The sequence below is a fragment of the Capra hircus genome, chromosome 5 (assembly GCF_001704415.2).
Source record: "Capra hircus breed San Clemente chromosome 5, ASM170441v1, whole genome shotgun sequence".
NCBI classification, from domain to species: domain Eukaryota; kingdom Metazoa; phylum Chordata; class Mammalia; order Artiodactyla; family Bovidae; genus Capra; species Capra hircus.
The window spans coordinates 33,880,013-33,905,040 of record NC_030812.1 but is presented as its reverse complement, the minus strand read 5'-3'; the positions used below and the strand labels follow the sequence as shown (position 1 = coordinate 33,905,040).

General features: G+C 36.5%; 1 protein-coding gene across 1 annotated transcript in view; it reads left to right on the top strand.

Moving 5' to 3' along the window:
- The window catches only part of ARID2 (AT-rich interaction domain 2), a 202,198-nt gene that overhangs the window by 148,799 nt on the left and 28,371 nt on the right, over positions 1-25,028 (top strand). The window contains exon 16 of the mRNA XM_018047898.1: positions 5,251-5,399. Within this exon, the coding sequence (XP_017903387.1) occupies positions 5,251-5,399 (149 nt within the window). The remainder of the gene's footprint in view (positions 1-5,250; positions 5,400-25,028) is intronic.

Below are 25,028 nucleotides of genomic sequence, written 5' to 3'. Positions count from 1 at the left end.
GTCGGACACGACTGAAGTGACTTAGCAGCTTAGCAGCAGCAGCAGTACTTAACTTCAGGGTACATTCTGAGCCCTGCTCTCTTCCACTGTTCATGAAATTGTATCTAGATTGGCATATAAGATAATAAAAATGGAAAAAATTAATTATACTTAACTGAAGACTTGTCTATTTCAGAAGCATATAAAACACATGTTGAATGTATCTGTATCTGTTCATCCTATGATCTGATGTCATGCCTGATTGTACTTATTCAAGGCATTTTATAGATGCTGCTCCTTAGTTTCCTGTCCTTCATATGTGAATCCTTTTTGAAATGGTGCTAACATTCCTGGTCCCTTTCATTCTTTCATAAAGAGTTTAAAAAGTTACCCAGCCCATCGGAAAGCATATCTGCAATCTCGGGGGGCTATGTCTAGAAGATCATTTTAGCAAGAGTCACAGGAATGTCATTTCAATTTTTTTGAAGCACATTACTGCTCAGATTTGTAGACTAGTGTTGAAAGTGAAAGAAAGTGAAGTCTCTCAGTCGTGTCCGACTCTTTGCGACCCCATGGACTGTAGCCTGCCAGGTTCCTCCATCCATGGGATTTTCCAGGCAAGAGTACTGGAGTGGGTTACCATTTCCTTCTCCAGGAGATCTTCCCAACCCAAGGATTGAAGCTGGGTCTTCCATAGGGTAGGCAGACGCATTACCGTCTGAGCCACCAGGGAAGCTAGTAGAAATTGTAATAATTAAGGAAATCATTAGCACTGAATGATTTTTTCATTTACACTTCAGTGTGTTCTATTTATAAGATAGACTTTGTGTTGATTGTCTAGTTATACTTAATAAGACGACTTGGATAGGTTACGAAAATGAGGGAATATTAGAGCAGAAAGAACCTTAGATACTATCTTGTCCATAACCTTTTTAAGAGTTGAATTAACTTTCCCACATTCAACAAAGATCTCTTTTTCAGTGATTGTCTTAATTCTTTTCTGTAAAGATGTGTATTTTGTTTAGACTAAGTGTAACCTCTTTAATACCACATTTAGAATAAATTTAGTTCTTGTTCCTTACAAGCGTTTAAAAGTATCTCTACTTACCCCTTAGAGTGTATTTTCCTAATTCTTTCAATTAGACCTTAGGTGTTATAGTGCCTGGTTTATTCTTCATTAACATATAAGTGTTTAAGAACTTCAAATCCCAAGTCTTGTATCAGAAAATAACATCAGTACAGTCTAGAAGTTTCAGCCACAGTTTACTCTTATAAAGATGTTAGAGGAAGGCAAGATTATAATTTCTTATTTTAACAAAAGGAAATATCTTTGCCAAAAATAAAATTGCTACATTAACATTTTAGATAATTTTACATTAAAAAAGGAATCACAGAATTATTTCATATTCTTTGTATAATTTTACTTTTCTGGTCACACACTACTAGAGAGGTACTAGAATACGAAAAGTTAGTTCTTCAGTAGAGCAGAACAAAGAATAGTATTGAACAGTATTCCTCAGGAGTGATCATTCCAAAAACATGATTTTGAGACTACTTTTACATTTATATTTAAGTTAGGGTTATGGTTAATGATCAGGCACTTTTACATCCTAAAAGAAATATATTTTGCATTTTATGTAAAAGACCTAGTTCTTAAAACATAATTTAAGTAGTACTTTAAAGAACAGTGAGTGTAAACAAACTATTAAAAATTAGTTTTATTGAAAGAAATATGTAATTTTCTAATATAGGAAAAAATAAAAAATACTACTTCCAGTTCAGTTCAGTCCAGTCACTCAGTTGTGTCCTACTCTTTGCGACCCCATGGACTGCAGCACGCCAGGCTTCCTTGTCTATCACCAACTCCCAGAGCTCCTCAAACTCATGTCCATGGAGTCGGTGATGCCATCCAGCCATCTCATCCTCTGTCATCCTCTTCTCCTCCTGCCTTCAATCTTTCCCAGCATCAGAGTCTTTTCCAACGAGTCAATTCTTCACATCAGGCCGAAGTACTGGGGCTTCAGCTTCAGCATCAGTCCTTCCAATGAATATTCAGGACTGATTTCCTTTAGTGTTGACTGGTTGGATCTCCTTGCAGTCCAAGGCACTCTCAAGAGTCTTCTTCAACACCACAGTTCAAAAGCATCAATGCTTAGGCACTCAGCTTTCTTTATTCCAACTCTCACATCCGTACATGACTACTGGAAAAACCATACCTTTGACTGGACAGACCTTTGTTGGGAAAGTAATGTCTCTACTTCATAATGTGCTATCTAGGTTGGTCATAGCTTTTCTTCCAAGGAGCAAGCATCTTGTAATTTCATGGCTGCAGTCACCATCTGCAGTGATTTTGGAGCCCAAGAAAATAAAGTCTCTCATTGTTTCCATTGTTACCCCATCTATTTTTCATGAAGTCATGGGACCAAGTGCCATGATCTTAGTTTTCTGAATGTTGAGTTTTAAGCCAGCTCTTTTACTCTCATCAAGAGGCTCATTAGTTCCTCTTCACTTTCTGCCATAAGGATGGTATCATCTGTGTTTCTGAGGTTATTTGTACTTCTCCCGATAAAGTAAATATACTGCTTTATTCAAAGAAAATGCGAGTCTTGGAATTTTTCATTTGGTATTTTCTATAAGTAGTTTAATTCATTTTGTTTTATTGATATATTTAGCTCTTTTTTTGTTGTTGTTTACTTTTTATTGTGAAAATTTTAGACATACACAAGATGAGAGGCTTACTGGCCTTCACCCAACCTTAGCCTTCACCCAGCTTTAAATAATGTTACCATTGCCTTTCTAGTTTCATCTCTTCTCAGTACCGTTTTTCCCCTGCAGTAAAGTAAGTCCCAAAGATTTTAAGTCACTAATAAATACTTCAATATATATTTATAAGTATTTATAATACCGAATCATACCTAACAAATCTTAATATTGCATGATACTCAGTTTGTTCTTAGTCTTTAAAAATGTGTTTTTATAAATTTTGTTTGAATTAAGATCCAGAGAACACCAGATGCAATATTTAAACAATTTTCTGCACATTGCATTTGGTTAATATGTCTTTTATTCATTCTTAATTGAACTGTTTGGATTAACTTCAGTCATCCTTGCCACATCCTCATAAATCATTAACAGTTGAGGCTAAATACCCTGTTTCCCTGTTATTTAACTTTCCTATATGATACCAGTTAGAGTTCTACAATGAAGAAAAAAATAGGATAAAGCTTTGTTAGCATATCAAAAACAAAAATAAACCTAATTTAAAAGTATATGACAAGCTAGTCAATAAAATACCTGGGGTAAATGGTAATAGTGTAGGGAACCAGAAAGTTCATTCTGAGGGAATTTGATAGCTCTGACAGATTTACCCTTTAATTATAATTCTGAGGTTATATTTCTGTCACTCTTCAATATTTGTATTTGATTCAAACTGATCCTCGGTTACTCCTACTTACTGGAATTTCATGGATTTTTTTATGCAGTAGTTTCATTTCAAGGAAACAGTTTGACTTTTTTTTTCCTGGTAAATGGATTGATTCTGATGTTATTCTTCCCTTCCTTTCTCTCTGATCCCAACCCCTGTGTCTGCTCTCTCACTGTTAGTTTTTATGACTTTAAGAATTCACAGGTGTATGATTGTCAGATTCTTGTTCCAGCTTTAACTACTGCTAGATAATTTAACTATTGCTAGATAAGTAACTTTAACTATTGCTAAATAATTGCACTTGCTGATCTGTTCTTGTCCCCAAAGTGAACTCATCATCTTTCCTCTAGAATATGGTTCCACTTTGGACTTCTCTATTAACATAAATAATAATAGTAACAGTTGCCATTTATTGAGAATCTAGAGCTAGGCTCTTCATGTAGAGTTTCTATAGTCTTCCTACCATCCCAGAAGTTAGATTTTATTATACTTTCCGGCTAAGGGAATTGAAAATCAGAGATATTATGTAGTTTGCCCAGGGTCACATAGCTGGTTAAAAGGCAGATTAAAATTCTGAGTCCTGTTCTGTCAAGCTGGAAAGTCTAACTTCTAGCCATTGATACCTGTACTGCCCTAAAATGCATGGTTTTCATGCGTGTATATATTTTCTTAGTAAAAATATTAGAAAACTGTAAGAATGAAACTCTATTATAAAAACTTCAATCACATCTCAAAGTAAATTTTTTTTTCCTTAGAGCTTAGAACTCAAAAGTTCTAATGACTCCACATTTCTAAGAACCTTCACTCTTGGCACTTTATTCTTTTCCTTTATTCATTTTTATGCTATAGCCTTATCTGTTTCTGTTTTGTCTATTTTTTTATAAAGTACTGTGACTTTCAAATAAGAGGTTTTCAGCAATTTTTAGCTTAGTTTTGCTTCACTGTTTCCAATATCACTTTATAAACAAGCAAATACATTTAGTATTTTCCCAGAGTTTAAATGTATTTCCTCTAAACAATACTTTGAAAATGGTATGCTAATCATGTCTGTGAGGAATTTAACATTTTTTTTCCTTTGTGCCATGTATGTTATGAATGAAATCTGAGTTAAACCTCAAACTGTATTGTTTCAAATTGTGTTTTAAGCTACATTATAATTATTATGTGTTTTTCAGAGAGAAAAGGATGGGATATAAAGGAAAAAAAATGTAGCTAATATTTAGAAAATTTATGCATACAATAAGAATCCTTTTCTTGTATAATCCATCAAAATGTATAACAGACCACCTTTAAAGATTGAAGTTGTTAGTTAAAATAGCTTTTACTGCAAAGTAATATTTACAACATTTTACTTAAATGGTTACATCATTCTTAACATCTGAAATTCCCTTTGATTTTTACTATATATGGTTTTATGTTACTCATTACAATCTTAAAGGAGATATTATACAAAGAAATAATAATTTACAGTTGATTTTTTTTCTTGTGAAGGATATGTTAGTAAATAAAATGGGTACATTTATAATTTTTCTCTGTTTAATCTATAGTTGTATTTCTACCCGATATTATCAATATAAAAATCTTTAATTCTAAGTTATGTGTATTCTGTGACAGTAAGAATGCAGTCTTGCCTTTGTGATTCATATGAAATGAATTTGACTTCTTAAATGTGTTTCTGAAATTAGTTATCTTCTTAAAGAGTATCCAAAAGATAATCATTAAAACTCCCAAGTGTGAATGTTACTTTGAAAGTGCGTAACTATCACTGTAATCAAATTCACAAACCTGTACTATATGAATGTTTTTCAGTGTCATTTCACAAACTGTGTGGTTTGTCTTTTTCACAGAACACTCCAATGACACCTTCACCAGCTGTTCAAGTTCAGAGCCAGCCTAACAGTTCTCAGCCTTCTCCATTCAGTGCATCTAGTCAACATGGAGATCCAGTGAGAAAACCTGGGCACAACTTCATGTGTCTATGGCAGTCTTGTAAAAAGTAAATGGCAATTTTATTTGATATACATAAATGCTCTTTTTTTCTGGAATGTCTTTGTATTTAAAGTTCTATTTATGATTTCATGAAAATTTTCTTTTGAAATCACTAACTTTTTAGCAAAAATATTTCATGTTGAAAGTAATATTTATGCAGATCCAGTGTTACCTAAAGAAATTTTTATAAATGTTGGGAAAAGCTTCATTGCCTTATGGTAGTTACCAGAGAATGTTTAACTATTAGATTTTAACAAAATAAAATCAGGTAAGAATTTTATGTCATATTTGGCTATGAAAAGAAAATTTTTTTTGAAAACAAGTTTTTTAAAGTGTCTTGCAGTTAGGGGCAGCCATAACATTTCTATATAACAGACACTTAAAGATATCTGTTAGGAAGAATGATTTGTCTTCAATTTAAGTTTGAGGTGGACACACCATGAAAATTTTTAACGTTATATTATCTCACAGTTTAACTAATATTTGGAATTGAATTTCTTAAACAAGGCTTTCTTAGACTTCAAGGAGAACTTGAGAATAATACTAAACTTGAGAGTAATATTGTTTCAACTAAAGTCTCAGTTCCTTTAACAGTATTCAGCTAAGAATCGTGGCCTTGTCACTTAGAGCTCTAAGACTATGGTGCACAAAAATATCCCTCATTTTTTTTTTTTGATATCGAGATTCCATTTTACTTTTCCTAACAATAGCAGAAATTACTGTGTCCTATTAAAAATTATATATCCTATTCATAATTTTTCTGATATAGATGTATTTCATATATAGATTTGTTGTAAGACTGTGGCTATCAGTGTAGCCTAGGGATTATTGATAATATGCAGAATTTCTTTGGACAGTGCTTACCAAACTTTAAATCTCAACCCGTTAGTGGGGTATAAAATCATTTTGGCAAGTCTACCAGGAGGGTTTTGCTTGTTTTTCTTTTCAATGAAAAAGTGAATAAAATATCTCAGATTCCATTATGTTGCTAGGGGTAAGTATTGTTTTCATTTATATATGTATATAAGTATGTGTATCTAGACTGTAGTGTAAAATCTGTCAAAAGGGTTTTTTACAATTAGTGCTTTAGGTTTCCTCTCACTGTTTCTTTCAGTTATTTAATTTAATAACTTTTAAAATGTTTGTGTTGTAAGTTAATTTGCAACTTTTCCCACTGATGTCAAATTCTATACTTTTTTTTTTTAAGATTTTTGTTTTTATTTTTCATCTCAAGATAGTAGCTGAAGGAGTAGGTAGTCAGTTCATGCTATTTTTTCACTAAAACGTTTGGGTATAGCTTCTTTAGATGAAGTGTTGAGAGTATTTAAACAAAAAAAAAATCACTGAAAGGGCTAATCAATCTAAATGCATGGCTGTTTCCCATCTTATTAGTAAGATTGTTGTTACAAAATTTGAATGGTATGCCTTGTCTTTTTAAGTCTTTTCAGAAAAATACTCAACAAGACTTCTTAGACATGGTCAATTTTGAAGTCATTTTTATATACTGCATTGATAATTAGTTGAGTTTGATTCTGCAACTATTTATTGAGCACCCTCTAGCAGAGTTCATGTGTTAGGAGGTAGAGATATAAAGATCACTCTCAACTTTTAGGGAAGCACATGCAAAAAACAAATAAATGACAGTATAAATAAGTACCATAAAAAATAGTTTCTATGTTATAGCATTATTGGCTGTATAATGAACAGAATGTAATGCTGGGATGGTTAGAAATGTTTCGTTATAGACATTACTTTTGAGTTGGTTCTTAAAGTATGAGTAGGAGTTCGTCATGCAAAAATAATTTCATTCATAATAGCAAGTGCAAGGAATTATAGAAGGAACTATTTATGCCCAGGGAACTGTGAGAAGCTTAGGATATCAAGAGCATAAGGACATGAGGAGAGTAAAGGCTTTTATTACACTTGACCTTTCATATCTTCAGGGCTTCCCAGGTGGCTCAGTGGTCAAGAATCTGCCTGTAATGCAGGGGATGCAAGTTCAATGCCTGGGTCAGAAAGATCCCCTGGAGTAGGTAATAGCAACCCACTCCAGTATTCTTGCCTGGGAAATCCCATGGACCGAGGAGCCTGGTGGGCTAATGTCCATAGGTTTGCAAAAAAGTTGAACATTGACTTAGCAACTAAACAACAACTTTATATCTGCACTTGAAGGTTCCACCAAACAGGAATTAACATATTCTCCAAAAATTCCAAAAAGTTCCAAAAAGCAAAACTTTGCTCACGTGATGGAAACTATTTACATAGCATTTACATTGTATTTACAGCTGTTTGCATAGCATTTACATTGTATTAGGTATTATAAGTAGTTTAGAAATGATTTAAAGTATACAGAAAGATATTCTTAAGTTGTATGCAAATACTTCACCATTATATATAAAGGACTTAAGCATCTGCAGATCTGAGGGGAAACGTGGAATCAATCCCCACTGGATACCAAGGGATGGCTGTTCATTTTTAGTTTAAATTGCAAGTGGAAAAATATATGTAGTAGCTATTGTCACTAAATAACTATGCTCTGATTTCTTTAATATCCGATCAAAAATATTAAGAATCTTCCTTGATTCATTCAGATTTAGAACTAAAATTATATCTTTCACCAATAAATTATTGTGAAATGCACTACTCGCCCTTACATCACACGTTAGTAATTTTTTTTTAATCTGCAGGCATATATCTCTAAAAAATTAGGATATTACTCTTTAACCATAATTTATAACCCTGCAGAAAAATAACATTCAGTTCAGTTAGGTCACTCAGTCATGTGCGACTCTTTGCGACCCCATGAACCACAGCACGCTAGGCCTCCCTGTCCATCACCAACTCCCGGAGTCCACCCAAATCCATGTCCGTTGAGTCGGTGATGCCATCCAACCATCTCATCCTCTGTTGTCCCCTTCTCCTGCCCTCAATCTTTCCCGACATCAGGGTCTTTTCCAATGAGTCAGCTCTCCGCATCAGGTGGCCACAGTATTGGAGCTTCAGCTTCAACATCAATCCTTCCAATGAACACCCAGGACTGATCTCCTTTAGGATGGACTGGTTGGATCTCCTTGCAGTCCAAGGGACTCTTCAAGAGTCTTCTCCAGCACCACAGTTCAAAAACATCAATTTTTCAGCACTCAGCTTTCTTTGTAATCCAACTCTCACATCCATACATGATCACTGGAAAAACCGTAGCCGTGACTAGATGGACCTTTGTTGGCAAAGTAATGTCTCTGCTTTTTAATATGCTGTCTAGGTTGGTCATAACTTTCCTTCCAAGGAGTAAGCGTCTTTTAATTTCATGGCTGCAGTCAGCATCTGCAATGATTTTGAAGCCCCCCAAAATAAAGTCTGACACCGTTTCCACTGTTTCCCCATCTATTTGCCATGAAGTGATGGGGTTGGATGCCATGATCTTAGTTTTCTGAATGTTGAGCTTTAATCCAAATTTACCACTCTCCTCTTTCACTTTTCATCAAGAGGCTCTTTAGTAGTTCTTCGCTTTCTGCCATAAGGGTGTTGTCACCTGCATATCTGAGGTTATTGATATTTTTCCCAGCAGTCTTGACTCCAGCTTTTGCTTCCTCCAGCCCAATGTTTCTCATGATGTAGGGTAACATGAAGTAGGGTGACAGTATACAGCCTTGATGTACTCCTTGTGCAATTTGGAACCAGTTTGTTGTTCCATGTTCAGTTGTTCCATGTTCAGTTGTTCCATGTCCAGTTCTAACTGTTGCTTCCTGACTTGCATGCAGATTTCTCGGGAGGCAGGTCAGGTGGGCCGGTATTCCCATCTCTTTAAGAATTTTCCATAGTTTATTGTGATCCACACAAAGGAAAGCAGAAATAGATGTTTTTTCTGGAACTCTCTTGCTTTTTCCATGATCCAGTGGATGTTGGCAATTTGATCTCTGGTTCCTCTGCCTTTTCTAAAACCAGCTTGAACATCTGAAAGTTCATGCTTCATGTATTGCTGAAGCCTGGCTTGGAGAATTTGGAGCATTACTTTACTAGCATGTGAGATGAGTGCAGTTGTGCGGTAGTTTGAGCATTCTGGTATTGCCTTTCTTTGGGATTGGAATGAAAACTGACCTTTTCCAGTCCTGTTGGCCACTGCTGAGATTTCTAAATTTGCTGACATACTGAGTACAGCACTTTCACAACATCATCTTTTAGAATTTGAAATAGCTCAACTGGAATTCCATCACCTCCACTAGCTTTGTTCATAGTGATGCTTCCTAAGGCCCACTTGACTTCACATTCCAGGATGTCTGGCTCTAGGTGAGTGATCACACCACCGTGATTATCTGAGTCATGAAGATCTTTTTTGTGCAGTTCTTCTGTGTATTCTTGCCACCTCTTCTTCATATCTTCTGCTTCTGTTAGGTTCGTACCATTTCTGTTCTTTATTGAGCCCATCTTTGCATAAAATGTTCCCTTGGTTTCTCTGATTTTCTTGAAGAGATCTCTAATCTTTCCCATTCTGTTGTTTTCCTCTATTTCTTTGCATTGATCACTGAAGAAGGCTTTCTTATCTCTTCTTGCTATTCTTTGGAATTCTGCATTCAAATGGGTATATCTTTCCTTTTCTCCTTTGCTTTTCTCTTCCCTTCTTTTCACAGCTATTTGTAAGGCCTACCTAGACAGCCATTTTGCTTTTTTGCATTTCTTTTTCTTGGGGATGGTCTTGATTCCTGTCTCCTGTACAATGTCATGAACCTCCATCCATAGTTCATCAGGCACTCTGTCTATAGATCTAATCCCTAAATCTATTTCTCACTTCCACTGTATAGTCATAAGGGATTTGATTTAGGTCATACCTGAATGGTCTAGAGGATTTCTCCATTTTCTTCAGTTTCCATCTGAATTTGGCAATAAGGAGTTCATGATGTGAGCCACAGTCAGCTCCCGGTCTTGTTTTTGCTGACTGTATCTTTGGCTGCAAAGAATATAATCAGTCTGATTTCGGTGTCGACCATCTGGTGATGTCCATTGCTTCAATTTTATAAGTTCTTCAAATAGGCGCTTAGTGTTTACATTTCTCCACTTGTCTTCTGTTTATTTGGAGTTTGAATTGGAATGCAAGATTCAAACATTGACTGAGGTTGAAGAGGCTGAGGTTATATCTTTTTTAATCTGTAGATAACCCTCCATCTCTCAATTTTTCTCCTCACAGTTTTTTGTTGATAAAAGCAGGTCATCACAGTCTGATTTTGCTGCCATTGTGTAGCATGTTACTCTGACTTTGAATTTTCTATATGTTAGTTGTTAGGTCCAGATGTTTGATAAGATTCCATTTTGATTTTTGTGAACAGCGTTTTAGAAATGGCACTGTGTACTTCATCAGGCAATAGGTACTATCTAGTGTCTCTTTTTGTGATATAAACAGCCATTGAAAATTATGGCCTAGATACATTTTTTTATTGTTATAAAATGTAAAGTTTCCTTTTTACCAGTTGTCTGATTTCTCTGAGGAATAGTTTTTAGAGAAAAAGCCAGATTATTGAATATTTCTCTTATTTACCAATTTTCAAAATAATGAGTTGTTTACTAACTGCACAAAGGTGACTATGAGATGAGGTTTGTTTTTTGTTTTTAATTTGGTTTTTTATTTTAGTATTGTTGTGAATGAACTTGTGAACATAAGCATATTTGAGATACTTCAATCCATTGTAGATACTATATCCTTCTTAATGTTCAGATTGTCCCATCTTTGGCCAGTGAAGGCCTGTTCAAGCTGGATGTGATCTTAATTTGTCTTTGATAGCTTCCTTTCTCCCTGTTAGACGAAATGTTCTGGACTTAACTATGGGGAATCAACTGTTTCTCCTAGGACAGGTCAGTTCAGTTCAGTCTCTCAGTCTTGTCCAACTCTTTGCAACCCCATGAACCGCAGCACGCCAGGCCTCCCTGTCCATCACCAACTGCTGGAGTCTACCCAAACCCATGTCCATTGAGTCAGTGATGCCATCCAACCATCTCATCCTCTGTCGTCCCCTTCTCCTGCCCTCAATCTTTCCCAACATCAGAGTCTTTTCCAGTGAATCAGTCTTCGCATCAAGTGGCCAAAGTATTAGAGTTTCAGCTTCAACATCAGTCCTTCCAATGAATGCCCAGGGTTGATCTCCTTCAGAATGGACTGGTTGGATCTCCTTGCAGTCCAAGGGACTCTCAAGAGTCTTCTCCAACACCACAGTTCAAAAACATCAATTTTTCAGCACTCAGCTTTCTTTATAGTCCAAGTCTCACATCCATACATGACCACTGGAAAAACCATAGCCAGGACATCTGGTATCTTTTAATGGGAAATGATATTTAATCTGGGCTTCAGGAAGTATCCATTGGTTTTACATTGGCTATCGTTTCTAGTACTTTTCAGTGAAGAGATTAGAAAAACCATGGTTCAGAAAAACCATGTTTCATGTTCAGAAGGACATTCTCAACTCTTAGATCGTAAATTACATATTTTGTTGTCTTTTGGACTTTAATATTTTAACTTTTTGATCCATCAGTAATTTAGTTTCTGTGTAAAGTGAAGTATGATTGTTGTTTTCCAAATGACTAATATTTGACTAGTTCATTTTTCTCTTAGGTATTTGAATGGCCACCTTTGATATGTACTTAATTTCTGTAGGGCTTCCCTGGTGGCGCAGAGGTTAAAGCATCTGCCTGCAATGTGGGAGACCTGGGTTCGATCCCTGGGTCGGGAATATCCCCTGGAGAAGGAAATGGCAACCCACTCCAGTATTCTTCCCTGGAGAATCCCATGGACGGAGGAGCTTGGTGGGCTACAGTCCACAGGTCACAAAGAGTCGGACACAACTGAGCGACTTCTCTTTCATTTCAATTTCTGTATGCTTTTTCTGTTTCTGAATTACTTGTTTTCCCAGTGGTCTCTGTCCTTATCATACTGTCACTTTCAATTTTGATGTTGGATGGCAAGTTCCTCCTAATTTCCTTTTCAGTGTTTTTTCATTTTTTCAAGCACTTACCTTGTATCAGACACTGTTAATTTTCAAAATTAAAGTGATATATAAATCAGACTTGGTACCTACACAGATATTTAGCCTGTTTTCAAATGAACTTTAGAATTTCCAGAGATTCCCCCAGGGAAGCATGTTGGGATTTTTACTTCATTGAATGGCTATTTTTGTTTGTTTTTAGGTAGTGAATATTTTTTCAATATTGATTTTTTTTTTCGTTAGGAAAAAAAAGTATCATTCCATGGTATTATAGTCTTTTTCAACCCAGTAGAGCTTTAATATTTGTTCCCATAAATTCTACAACTTTTGTAATTTTATTGCTAGTCATAGTTCTTATTTCTTGTTATCCATAAATGATCTTAACTTCCACTATATTTTTAACTGGTGGTTGTTTTCTGTATTTATGCCTTAGTTAGTTCTCTCATCCAATTATAATATCTGATGTTTCCAGAACAGCTATATAATCAGTTCAGTTCAGTCACTCAGTCTTGTCCAACGCTTTGCAACCCCTTGAATCGCAGCATGCCAGGCCTCCCTGTCCATCACCAACTCCCGGAGTTTACCCAAACTCATGTCTATCGACTCGCTGATTCCATCCAGCCATCTCATCCTCTGTCTTCACTATCCTATCATCTTGCCATTTCATACTGTTCATGGGGTTCTCCAGGCAAGAATACTGAAGTGGTTTACCATTCCCTTCTCCAGTGGACCACATCCTGTCAGACCTCTCCACCATGACTCATCCGTCTTGGGTGGCCCCACATGGCATGGCTTAGTTTCATTGAATTAGATAAGGCTTTGGTCCGTGTGAGCTATATAATAGTAGTGGTAATATTTATCTTATTTCTTCAAAAAAATTCATAGACTTTTTAAAAACTTTTAGTTTTAATTGAAGGATAGTGTTGCTCATTCAGTCGTGTTTGACTCTTTGTGACCCCGTGGACTGTAGCTCACCAGCCTCCTCTGTCCATGGCATTCTCCAGGCAAGAATACTGGAGTGGAGAGCCATTCTCTTCTCCAGGGGATCTTCCTGACCCAGCGATTAAACCCAGGTCTCCCACGCTGTAGGCAGATTCTTTGCTGTCTGAGCCACTGGGGAAGCCCAGTTGAAGGATGATTGGTTTACAATATTGTGTTGGTTTCTGCCATACAGCAGTGCAAATCAGCCATAGCTATACTATGTCCTCTCCCTCTGGAACCTCCCTCCCACCTCCCACTCCATCCCACCCCCTAGATTGTCACGGAGTCCCAGTTTGAGTTCCCTGAGTCATAAGAAATTCCCACTGGCTATCTATTTTACACATGGTAGTGCGTATGTTTCCGTGCAGTTCTCTCCATTTGTCCCACCCTTTTCTTCCCCCTCTCCTTGTCCATAAGTCTGTTCTTTATGTCTGCATCTTCATTGCTGCCCTGAAAATAGATTTATCAGTACCATCTTTCTAGATTCCATATATATGCATTAATATACAATACTTGATTTTCTCTTTCTGACTAAACTTCACTCTGTATGATGAACAGGCTCTAGGTTCATATTCCTTTTTATGGCTGAGTAATATTCTGGGTGTGTGTGTGTGTGTGTGTGTGTGTGTGTGCACACACATATACCACAGCTTCCATGTCCTAGCTATTGTAAATAGTGCTGCAGTGAAAACTGAGGTACATGTGTCTTTTTTCAGTTATGGTTTTCTCAGGGTATATGCCAAATAGTGGGATTGTTGGGTCATATCATAGTTTTATTGCTAGTTTTTTAAGGAATCTCCATACTGAATAGACTGTTTTTTAAAGCAGTTTTAGGTTTATAGAAATGTTGAACCTATAGTGCAAGTTTTCTCATATACTTTCTCTTCCTTGCACAGTTTCCCCTAATATTAACATCTTGAATTAGTGTAGTATATGTGTTATGATTGATGACTAGAACTAACTAAGCCCATAGTTTCCATTAAGATTCACTCTTTGTGTCATATACACTTCTCTGGATTTTGACCGTGCATATCATGTATCTATCGTTAGCGTCGTACAGAATATTATCACCACTCTGAAGATCTCCTGTGCTTCACATATTCATTTCTCCTCACTGCCTCCCTTTCTAACCCCTACTAAATACTGATTTTTTTTCCCACTATCTATATAGTTTTGCCTTTTCCAGACTGTCATGTAATTGGAATCATACAATATGTAGCCTTCTCGGATTGACTTCTTTCACTTAGCAATAAGTATTTAAGGTTCTTCCATGCCTTTTGTGGCTTGATCACTTATTTTTATTGCTGAATGATACTACATTGTATGATGTACCAATTTGCTTACCCATTCAACTATAGAAGGACATTTTGGTTACTTTGGGTTTTGGACAATTATAAATAAAGGCACTATAAACACTTGTATGCAGGTTTTTGTATGGACATACTTTGTCAAATAATTTGGGCAAATATTTAGGATTACATTTCCTCGATCATATGGTAATACTATGTTTAACATTGTAAGACACTATCAAACTGTTTTCCAAAGTGGCTGTGCCGTTTTGCATTCCACCAATAATGAAGGAGAGTTCTGTTGCTCCATATCCTCACCAGCATTTGATACGGTCAGCTTTTTTGATTTTAGCCATTCTATATCTCATTTTAATTTGCATTACCTTAATGACAAAAGATGTTGAGTATTTATGCTTATTTACAATTTGTGTATTCTTTTTGGTGGGGTGCCTGTTTAGATTTTTTATTCATTTTTTAATTGGGCTGTTCACCAAGTTTTTAGTAATCCACTGGTATTAAATTTTGTCAGATGCTTTTTCTATATCTGTTGATATAATTATACAATTTTTCTTCCTTAGACTTTTGGTGTGGTGGATTAGATTAATTAAATTTTGAATATTGAACTAGCCTTTCAAACCTGGAATAAATAAATTTTTTTTTCCAGCTTTCTTTTAGATACTTATTCAGGGCTTCCCTTGTGGCTCAGCTGGTAAAGAATCCGCCTGCAGTATGGGAGACCTGGCTTCAATCCCTGGGTTGGGAAGTTTCCCTGGAGAAGGGAAAGGCTACCTACTCCAGTATTCTTGCCTGGAGAATTCCATGGATTTATATAGTCCATGGGGTTCCAAAGAGTCGGACTTGACTTAGTGACTTTCACTTTCACTAACAATTGGCCTCAATGGCTTAGCGAAGGAGTAAAGCAGGGTAGGGGGCCACACTGAAAAGTGAATCATTCATTTCCTTCACTTTTGATTAGTATATAGTTCTTTTTATACATCACTTGCTTTGATTTGTGATTGTTTTTCACATCTGTGTTCATGAGAGATACTAGTCTAGTTTTTCTATCTTTGTGTGGTCTTACTACTACAGTAATTCTAGCCTTATAGAATGATTTAGGAAATATTCACTCCACTTCCCGTTTTCTTATAGGGATCCTAGAAAATTGGTATCATTTCTACCTTAAATGTTCGGTAGAATTCACCAGTGAAAACATCTAGGTCTAGTGCTTTTTTTGTCTTTGGTAGGTTATTAATTCAATTTCTTTCAGATTATCTTCTAATCCTTGTGGAGTTTTGGCAGATTATGTCTTTTTTTGTTCCACTTCATCTAAGTATCAAATTTGTGGCATAAAATTGTTTATAATATTCATTTATTATCCTTTTTATCAGGGGTCCTCAACCTCAGAGCCAAAGACTGGTACTGGTCTGTGGCCTGTTAAGAACCAAGCCACACAGGCCACACAGTAGGTGGCGAGTGACAGGCCAGCAAGTGACAGGCCAGCATCTGTAAAGTGAAGCTGTAAAGCTGCTCCCATCGCTTGCATTACTGCCTGAGTTCTACTTCCTGTTCATCGAGTTCATTAAACGTAATTTGCTTGAGTAATCTCAATACCTTCCCCAGTTCGTGGAAAAGTTGTCTTCCACTGAACTAGTCTTTAGTGCCAAAAAGGTTGGGGACCACTGTTTTTAATACCTGTGGGCTCAATAGCTATAGCCCCCCAGCCCCCTTATATCTGGTATTAGTAATATGCATTTTCTTTGACTTATTTTCTTGCTTAAGCTGGCTAGAGGTTTATCTTTCCCAGCTTTTGGTTTTGTTGATTTTCTTTGTTGATTGTCCATTTTCCTTTAATTGATTTTTGCTCTGATTTTTGTTCTTTTCTTTGTTTGCTTTGAGTTTACATTGCTCTTCTTTTTCTAGTTTCCTAAGATGGAAGTTTAGATTATTGATTTTAGATGGTCTTTTCTAACACATACATTTAATGCTGTAACTTTTCTCTGTGTATTGTATTAGCTGTAGCCCACAAATTTAGATAAGTTGTATTTTCATTTTCAATTAGTTAGAATGTTTTAGAAGTTTGTTGCTTGATCTCCAGATATTTTGAGACATTTCAGCTCTCTCTTTGTTAGTGGTTTCTAGTTTAATTCCATTGAGATCTTAAAGCTTATTTTATGTTATTTGTATTATTTTAAATTTGTTAAGGTATGTTTTATATGGTCTATTTTGGTGAATGTTCCTTTAAGCATGAGAAAAATGTGTTTTCTGCTATTATTGAATGAAGTCTTATATAAATGTCAATTAAATCCAGTTGATTGATGGTGCTGTGTAGTTCAACTATATCCTTTCTGATATTCTGCCTGCTTGAATTACCAGTTACAGGTTAGAGGTGTGCTGAAGTCTCCAAATATAATGGTGGATTTTTCTATTTCTCCTTGCAGTTCTATCAGATTGTGCCTCATATTTCGATGCCTTGTGTTAGAATTATATACCTTAAGAATTGTCTTTGTGAAGAATTGACATGTCTATCATTATGTAATAATGTCCCTCATAGTATCCTTGCTTTCAGGTCTGTTTTTATGAATTTAATGTAAGTAATCCAGTTTTCTTTTGATTAATGTTAGCATGGTATATATTTCTCCTTCCCTTTACTCTTAGTCTGTGCCTTTTCATTTAACCACACATTGTTTTATATTTACTTTGCCAATCTTTGTCTCTTAATTAGTATATTTAGACCAGTCATATTTAAAGTGATTATTGATAAATTGTATTAATGTCTATCATATTTGTAAATGTTTTCTGTTTATTCTACTTGTTTGTGTTTCTTTTGTCCGTGTTATTCCTCTTTTTTCTTTTAGTTGAGTACTTTATATGGTTCCATTTTCTTCACTTTCTTAGTATAATTGCTTCTTTGAAAATTTTTTATGGTTTTCCTAGAGTTTGAAATATATATTTATAGGTTTTCTAAGTGCACTTTCAAACAATATATGGCTTCCTGGATGTTTTATTTACCTTGTAACAGAGTATTCTTCTTTCCCAGTGTCCCTTATGCCATTGTTGGCCTTCATTTTACTTATCCAGAAGTTATAATTGCCAAATACAATGTTGCTGTATCAGTATTTTGAACAATCATTTGTCTACTAGATCAGTCGATAGAATTATGAAATATTTTATCTCCATTTGCTCCTTCTCTGACAACCTTCCTTTCTTTATATAGATCTTAGTTATTTTTACCTCTACCACTTTCTCTGTCTCTAAAGAACTTCTTTTAACATTTCTTGTAGTCAGGTGTACTGTGCAAATGCACTCAGTTTTTGTTTATCCAAGAAAGTCTTTATTTCTCCTTCACTTTTCAAAGACAATTTTGTGTACACAAAATTCTAGGTTGATGAATCTTTTTCTTTCAACATTTTATAGAAATATTTCACTCTACTCTTTTTCCTTGTATAGTTTCTCAAGAAGCATCCAGGATAATCTTATCTTTGTTCTTCTATTAGTAAGGATTTTTTCTCTCTGGCTTCTTTCAAGATCTTTTTTGGTCCTTGGATTTTATCAGTTTGAATAAGATATGCTTAAGTGTAGTTTTTTTTACATTTAGCCTATCTGATGTTCTGTGAGTTTCCTAGATCTGTGGTTTGGTGTGTTGTTAATTTTAGAAAATTCTCAGCCATTCTTACTTCAAATATTTCTTGTTTTTTCTCTTTCCCCTCCTTCTGCTATTCCCAGTATACGTATGTTATACGTTTTGTAATTGTCTTACAGTTTTGGGACATTCTGTTTCTCTTTTTTTCAATTCTTCTCTTCTCTTTCTTCTTCAGTTTGGGACGTTTCTGTTGACATTTCTTCAAGCTCACCAGTTCTTTTGCCATGTCTAGTCTACTGATGATTTTCTTCAAAGGCCTCCTTTGTTTCTTTTTTTTTTTTTTTTTTTCTGGCATTTCCTTTTGATTCTTAATATCTCCATTTCTCTGGTTACATTACTCATCTCTTCTTAAATGGTACAATGTTTTTCATTAGCATCTTAACCTATTAATCATAATCATTTAAAATTCCCAGGGTGATAATTCCAAAATCTCTGCCATGTCTGAGTCTGGTTCTGATGCTTGTATTATATTTTCAGTCTGTAATTTAATTTTGCTTTAACATATAGCATGCGTTTTTGTTGAATGTTAGATGTGTATCAGTTAATAGGAACTGAGATAAACAGACTTAGGGTGTGAGTTTTGTGTTTATTTAGCAAGGAGTTATGCTATGTTAATGTTTGCTGTTATGTTTGGGTTTCCCTAGATATTCCTTTTAAAGTAGAGTCTGTATCTGACAGCTCTCTCAGTGGTAATCCACAGTTGAAACGTGGATTTGAGTCTCTGGAGCTATGACTTTGAGAAGAGTTTCATAGCCATTATTTTTCTCCCCTTATATGAGACAGGGAATCTGAAGGGGCTCAAATTATCTGTTTGCTTTTCCCTGAGGTCAGATAAGGCTCTGGTAATTTTTCTTGAGAGCAGGCCTTAATTAAGGAGAAAAGAACACCCCAGGCATATTTTAAAATGTTACTTTCTCCCTTTACCTGTTGTAAGTATTAGGGAGTTTTTTTCCAGTCTACCATGAGAACCTGCTAGGGTTCCTGGAAGTAAAACTCACAAAAGTGTGGGCTTTCCCCAGAGATTGGCCCTTCAGGATTTTTTACCTTTCAGAATAGTCCATACTGGGTCTCCATCAATTCATAGTTTCTGCTTCAGTATTCCTCTCAGTTATTGACTTAAGCAATTCTTTGTGTTTCTTTATATTCATCAGGCTACTTAGTTTTCAGGGAAACAGTTTTCCTTGTGACCTTAGTTCTCTGATGATTTTAAATGTTAATTTTCATTTTGTTCCACAGTTTTTCTTGTTCTGAGGATGGGAGTGACAACTTCCAGGCTCTTTATATGTCTGAACAGAAACTAGAAGTCCTTATTCTTATTGATATATTGTCAGCATAATGTTAACATCAGTTCATAATTGAAATATATAATGTATCGTTACATTTTGTCTTTGATCTTTTGTTTGTTTTTACCTTAATTTGTTCTTTCAAACACTGAGTACCAAAGACTACTTGAAGATGGTACCCGAAACCAAAAAGTTACATACCATGAGACCAATTTGCAAATTGTATTGAAGTCCTTTTCAGTGTTCCTTAAAATATTTGGTGAAAGAATTTCTTAGGGTCAAAAATCTAGCCTGTAGCTTATTAAACAAACTTTGTTATTTGAGAGCTGTGTACACAATAAGGAGAATTATGTAAAAATGCTAATCTCAAACCTAGTATTCTTTCAGAGTTTTCCAACATTTAAAGAAAAAAAATCATAGTATAATGGGTGGTGTGTATAAAAGTGTAATGCCTCAGTTTTTACCTAGTAATGGATGTGTACAAATTATCCAAGTAAACAATCGTGTATTCTAGGGTAGTAAAGAAAAATCAGATCTTCAGATCCCAACTCTTGCCACATGGCTCTAGAAACTATGGCTCTAGAAAGTTATAGGAAGCTTGAAAGCTTGTTTCCTCAGCAGTGTAGTGGTGATAGTTTTGCCTTCTTCAGAAGGCTATCACAGAATTCAAGTAAGATGATGTTTGTGAATATATGAATACATAGTAAGTTCTGAACAAACAGAACTTCATATAAAAAGAGGTGCTTTATACTGTGTGCAGCTTTGTCGAGAATGGTGTGAAGTAGTGTACTGCCATAACTTTCAAAGAATTCAGGTAAGAATCAAAGGATTCAGTGTATATGCATGCTTTATTTATCTTATTGAAAATAAACACACACACCATTCAGTGTTATCTATGTTTCCATACTACTTTTCAACTGTGAACTATTATTTTATCCCATATTCAGATTTTACTGGAGGGTTCACATTTTAAAAGCATATTTAACCAAGATCCCTGACAATACATTTTCTGTTTTTCTATATAAAATATGTAACTGCATTACAGAACAGTAGATTAGTAATGAGTTGGTTGTTAATAATATTCTACTATTATTAATATTTTATTGTTATTGATATTATTACTTATTAAGAGGATAAGAAGCAGAGCCAAAGACTGTTGGCTTTGGCTGTCTTCCACTGGAACCCTCTTCCTCAGTTGAGATACTTTACATAAATTGAGTATTACTGGGAGGTACAATCTCTCTCTCCAAAAGCCAAAAATAGACCAATTACTTGCATCTTTCCTCATTTCCTTTGGCAACTAAGCCAGTCAGTTGTTTTTACCTGTGGCTTTGAATCTGGGCTGACTGGGGCAAAGAAGCTGGGAGTAGAGAATTCATGTCAGCAGCAACAGAAGCATTTAGTTTCCAACTAGTAATATTGCTTTTTACAACTAATAATACAGCTGTTGTAAAAACTAAAATGTGTTTGCAGTGTAGATTTTTTGACATATCATTTAGTGAATTTATTAAATGCATATTTTGCTTTTAAATGAAAATTTTCCTGCAGAGTATCTATCCCATGTGTTTTAAGTAAAATTAAATTTTTTTGCAGGAAGAGGGCTATTAAGAGGGACATGGGATACTTTTTGGTCATTAAGGAAAAATAGCTTGCCAAGAACTTGAGCAATTAAGAAAACTGTAAATGAGAATATCTGAACTGAAGTGCTATTTTCAGCCCTTTTAGATTTGTTTTAAAGACAGAGAAAATAATCTTAGCTTTATAGCTACAGATGTTTGTTTTTAAACAGCTCTTTTAAATATAGTAAATCATTAAAATATTATAATATATACTATTAATATATAACCTCCTGCATTGATAGAAGGATTTTAAATAATGACATCTTAAAGTAATAGAAGGCTGTGGTACTAGTATGATTAGATTGACTAGTTTTCTGTGATTATGGTTTCAGTGTGTCTGCCCTCTGATGCCTTCTTGCAACACTTACCATCTTACTTCAGTTTCTCTTACCTTGGACATGGGGTATCTCTTCACGGCTGCTCCAGCAAAGCGCAGCTGCTGCTCCTTACCTTGGACGAGGGTTATCTCCTCACCGCCGCCCCTCCTGACCTTAAACGTGGAATAGCTCCTCTAGGCGCTCCTGCGCCCGTGCAGCCATCGTTCCTTGGACATGGGGTTGCTCCTCCTGGCCACCACTCCTGGCCTCGGGCATGAGGTAGCTCCTCCCGGCTGCTGCCCCTGGCCTCAGACATGGGGTATAGCTACTTCCGTCCGCCACCACTGACCTCGGACGTGGGGTAGGTCTCTTGGCCATTCCTGATCACACTAGGACCACAGCCTTGTCTAACTCACTGAAACTAAGCCACGCCCATGGGGCCACCCAAGACGGGCGGGTCATGGTGGAGAGGTCTGACAGAATGTGGTCCACTGGAGAAGGGAATGGCAAACCACTTCAGTATTCTTGCCTTGAGAACCCCATAAACAGTATGAAACGGCAAAATGATAGGATACTGAAAGAGGAACTCCCCAGGTCGGTAGGTGCCCAATATGCTACAGGAGATCAGTGGAGAAATAACTCCATAAAAAATGAAGGGATGGAGCCAAAGCAAAAACAACACCCAGGTGTGGATGGGACTGCTGATAGAAGCAAGGTCCGATGCTGTAAACAGCAATATTGCATAGGAACCTGAAATGTTAGGTCCATGAATCAAGGCAAATTGGAAGTGGTCAAACAGGAGATGGCAAGAGTGAACGTCGACATTCTAGGAATCAGCGAACTAAAATGGACTGGAATGGATGAATTTAACTCAGATGACCATTATATCTACTACTGCAGACAGGAATCCCTTAGAAGAAATGGAGTAGCCATCATAGTCAACAAAAGAGTCCGAAATACAGTACTTGGATGCAACCTCAAAAACGACAGAATGATCTCTGTTCGTTTCCAAGGCAAACCATTCAATATCACAGTAATCCAAGTTTATGCCCCAACCAGTAACGCTGAAGAAGCTGAAGTTGAACGGTTCTAGGAAGACCTGCAAGACCTTTTAGAACTAACACCCAAAAAAGATGCCCTTTTCATTATAGGGGACTGGAATGCAAAAGTAGAAAGTCAAGAAACACCTGGAGTAACAGGCAAAATTGGCCTTGGAATACAGAATGAAGCAGGGCAAAGACTAATAGAATTTTGCCAAGAAAATGCACTGGTCATAGCAAACACCCTCTTCCAACAACACAAGAGAAGACTCTACACATGGACATCACCAGATGGTCAACACTGAAATCAGATTGATTATATTCTTTGCAGCCAAAGATGGAGAAGCTCTATACAGTCAGCAAAGATAAGACCGGGAGCTGACTGTGGCTTAGACCATGAACTCCTTATTACCAAATTCAGACTTAAATTGAAGAAAGTAGGGAAAACCACTAGACCATTCAGGTATGACCTAAATCAAATCCCTTATGATTATACAGTGGAAGTGAGAAATAGACTTAAGGGACTAGATCTGATAGATAGAGTGCCTGATGAACTGTGGATGGAGGTTCGTGACATTGTACAGGAGACAGGGATCAAGATCATCCCCTTGGAAAATAAATGCAAAAAAGCAAAATGACTGTCTGGGGAGGCCTTACAAATAGCTGTGGGAAGAAGAGAAGCAAAAAGCAAAGGAGAAAAGGAAAGACATAAGCATGTGAATGTAGAGTTCCAAAGAATATCAAGAAGAGATAAGAAAGCCTTCCTCAGCAATCAATGCAAAGAAATAGAGGAAAACAACAGAATGGGAAAGACTAGAGAGCTCTTCAAGAAAATTAGGAATACCAAGGGAACATTTCATGCAAAGATGGGCTCGATAAAGGACAGAAATGGTATGGACCCAACAGAAGCAGAAGATATGAAGAAGAGGAGGCAAGAATATACAGAAGAACTGTACAAGAAAGATCTTCAAGACCAAGATAATCACGATGGTGTGATCACTCACCTAGAGCCAGACATCCTGGAATGAGAACTCAAGTGGGCCTGAGAAAGCATCACTATGAACAAAGCTAGTGGAGGTGATGGAATTCCAGTTGAGCTGATTCAAATCCTGAAAGATGATGCTGTGAAAGTGCTACACTCAATATACTAGCAAATTTGGAAAACTCATCAGTGGCCACAGGACTGGAAAAGGTCTGTTTTCATTCCAATCCCAAAGAAAGGCAATGCCAAAGAATGCTCAAACTACCGCACAATTGCACTCATCTCACATGCTAGTAAAGTAATGCTCAGAATTCTCCAAGCCAGGCTTCAGCAATATGTGAACTTCCAGATGTTTGAGCTGGTTTTAGAAAAGGCAGAGGAACCAGAGATCAAACTGCCAACATCCATTGGATCATCAAAAAAGCGAGAGAGTTCCAGAAAAACATCTATTTCAGCTTTATTGACTATGCCAAAGCCTTTGACTGTGTGGATCATAAGAAACTGGAAAATTCTGAAAGAGATGGGAATACCAGACCACCTGACCTGCCTCTTGAGAAACCTATATGCAGGTCAGGAAGCAACAGTTAGAACTGGTAATGGAACAACAGACTGGTTCCAAATAGGAAAAGGAATACATTAAGGCTGTATATTGTCACCCTGCATATTTAACTTCTATGCAGAGTACACACGAGAAACGCTGGGCTGGAAGAAGCACAAGCTGGAATCAAGATTGCCGGGAGAAGTATCAATAACCTCAGATATGCAAATGACACCGCCCTTATGGCAGAAAGTGAAGAGGAACTAAAAAGCCTCTTGATGAAAATGAAAGAGGAGAGTGAAAAAGTTGGCTTAAAGCTCAACATTCAGAAAATGAAGATCATGGCATCTGGTCTCATCACTTTATGGGAAATAGATGGTTAAACAGTGGAAACAGTGTCAGACTTTACTTTTTGGGGCTCCAAAATCATTAAAAGACACTTATTCCTTGGAAGAAATGTTATGACCAACCTGGATACTATATTCAAAAGCAGAGACATTACTTTGGCAACAAAGGTCCATCTAGTCAAGGCTATGGTTTTTCCACTAGCCATGTACAAATGTGAGAGTTGGACTGTGAAGAAAGCTGAGTGCCAAAGAATTGATGCTTTTGAAATGTGGTGTTGGAGAAGACTCTTGAGAGTCCCTTGGAGTGCAAGGAGATCCAACCAGTCCATTCTGAAGGAGATGGATCCTGGGATTTCTTTGGAAGGAATGATGCTAAAGCTGAAATTGCAGTACTTTGGCCACCTCATGCGAAGAGTTGACTCATTGGAAAAGACTGATGCTTGGAGGGTTGAGGGCAGGAGGAGAAGGGGACGACAGAGGATGAGATGGTTGGATGGCATCACTGACTCGATGGACGTGAGTCTGAGTGAACTCCGGCAGTTGGTGATGGACAGGTAGGCCTGGCATACTGTGATTCATGAGGTCGCAATTATTCAGACACGACTGAGCGACTGAACTGAACTGAACTGAAAGTA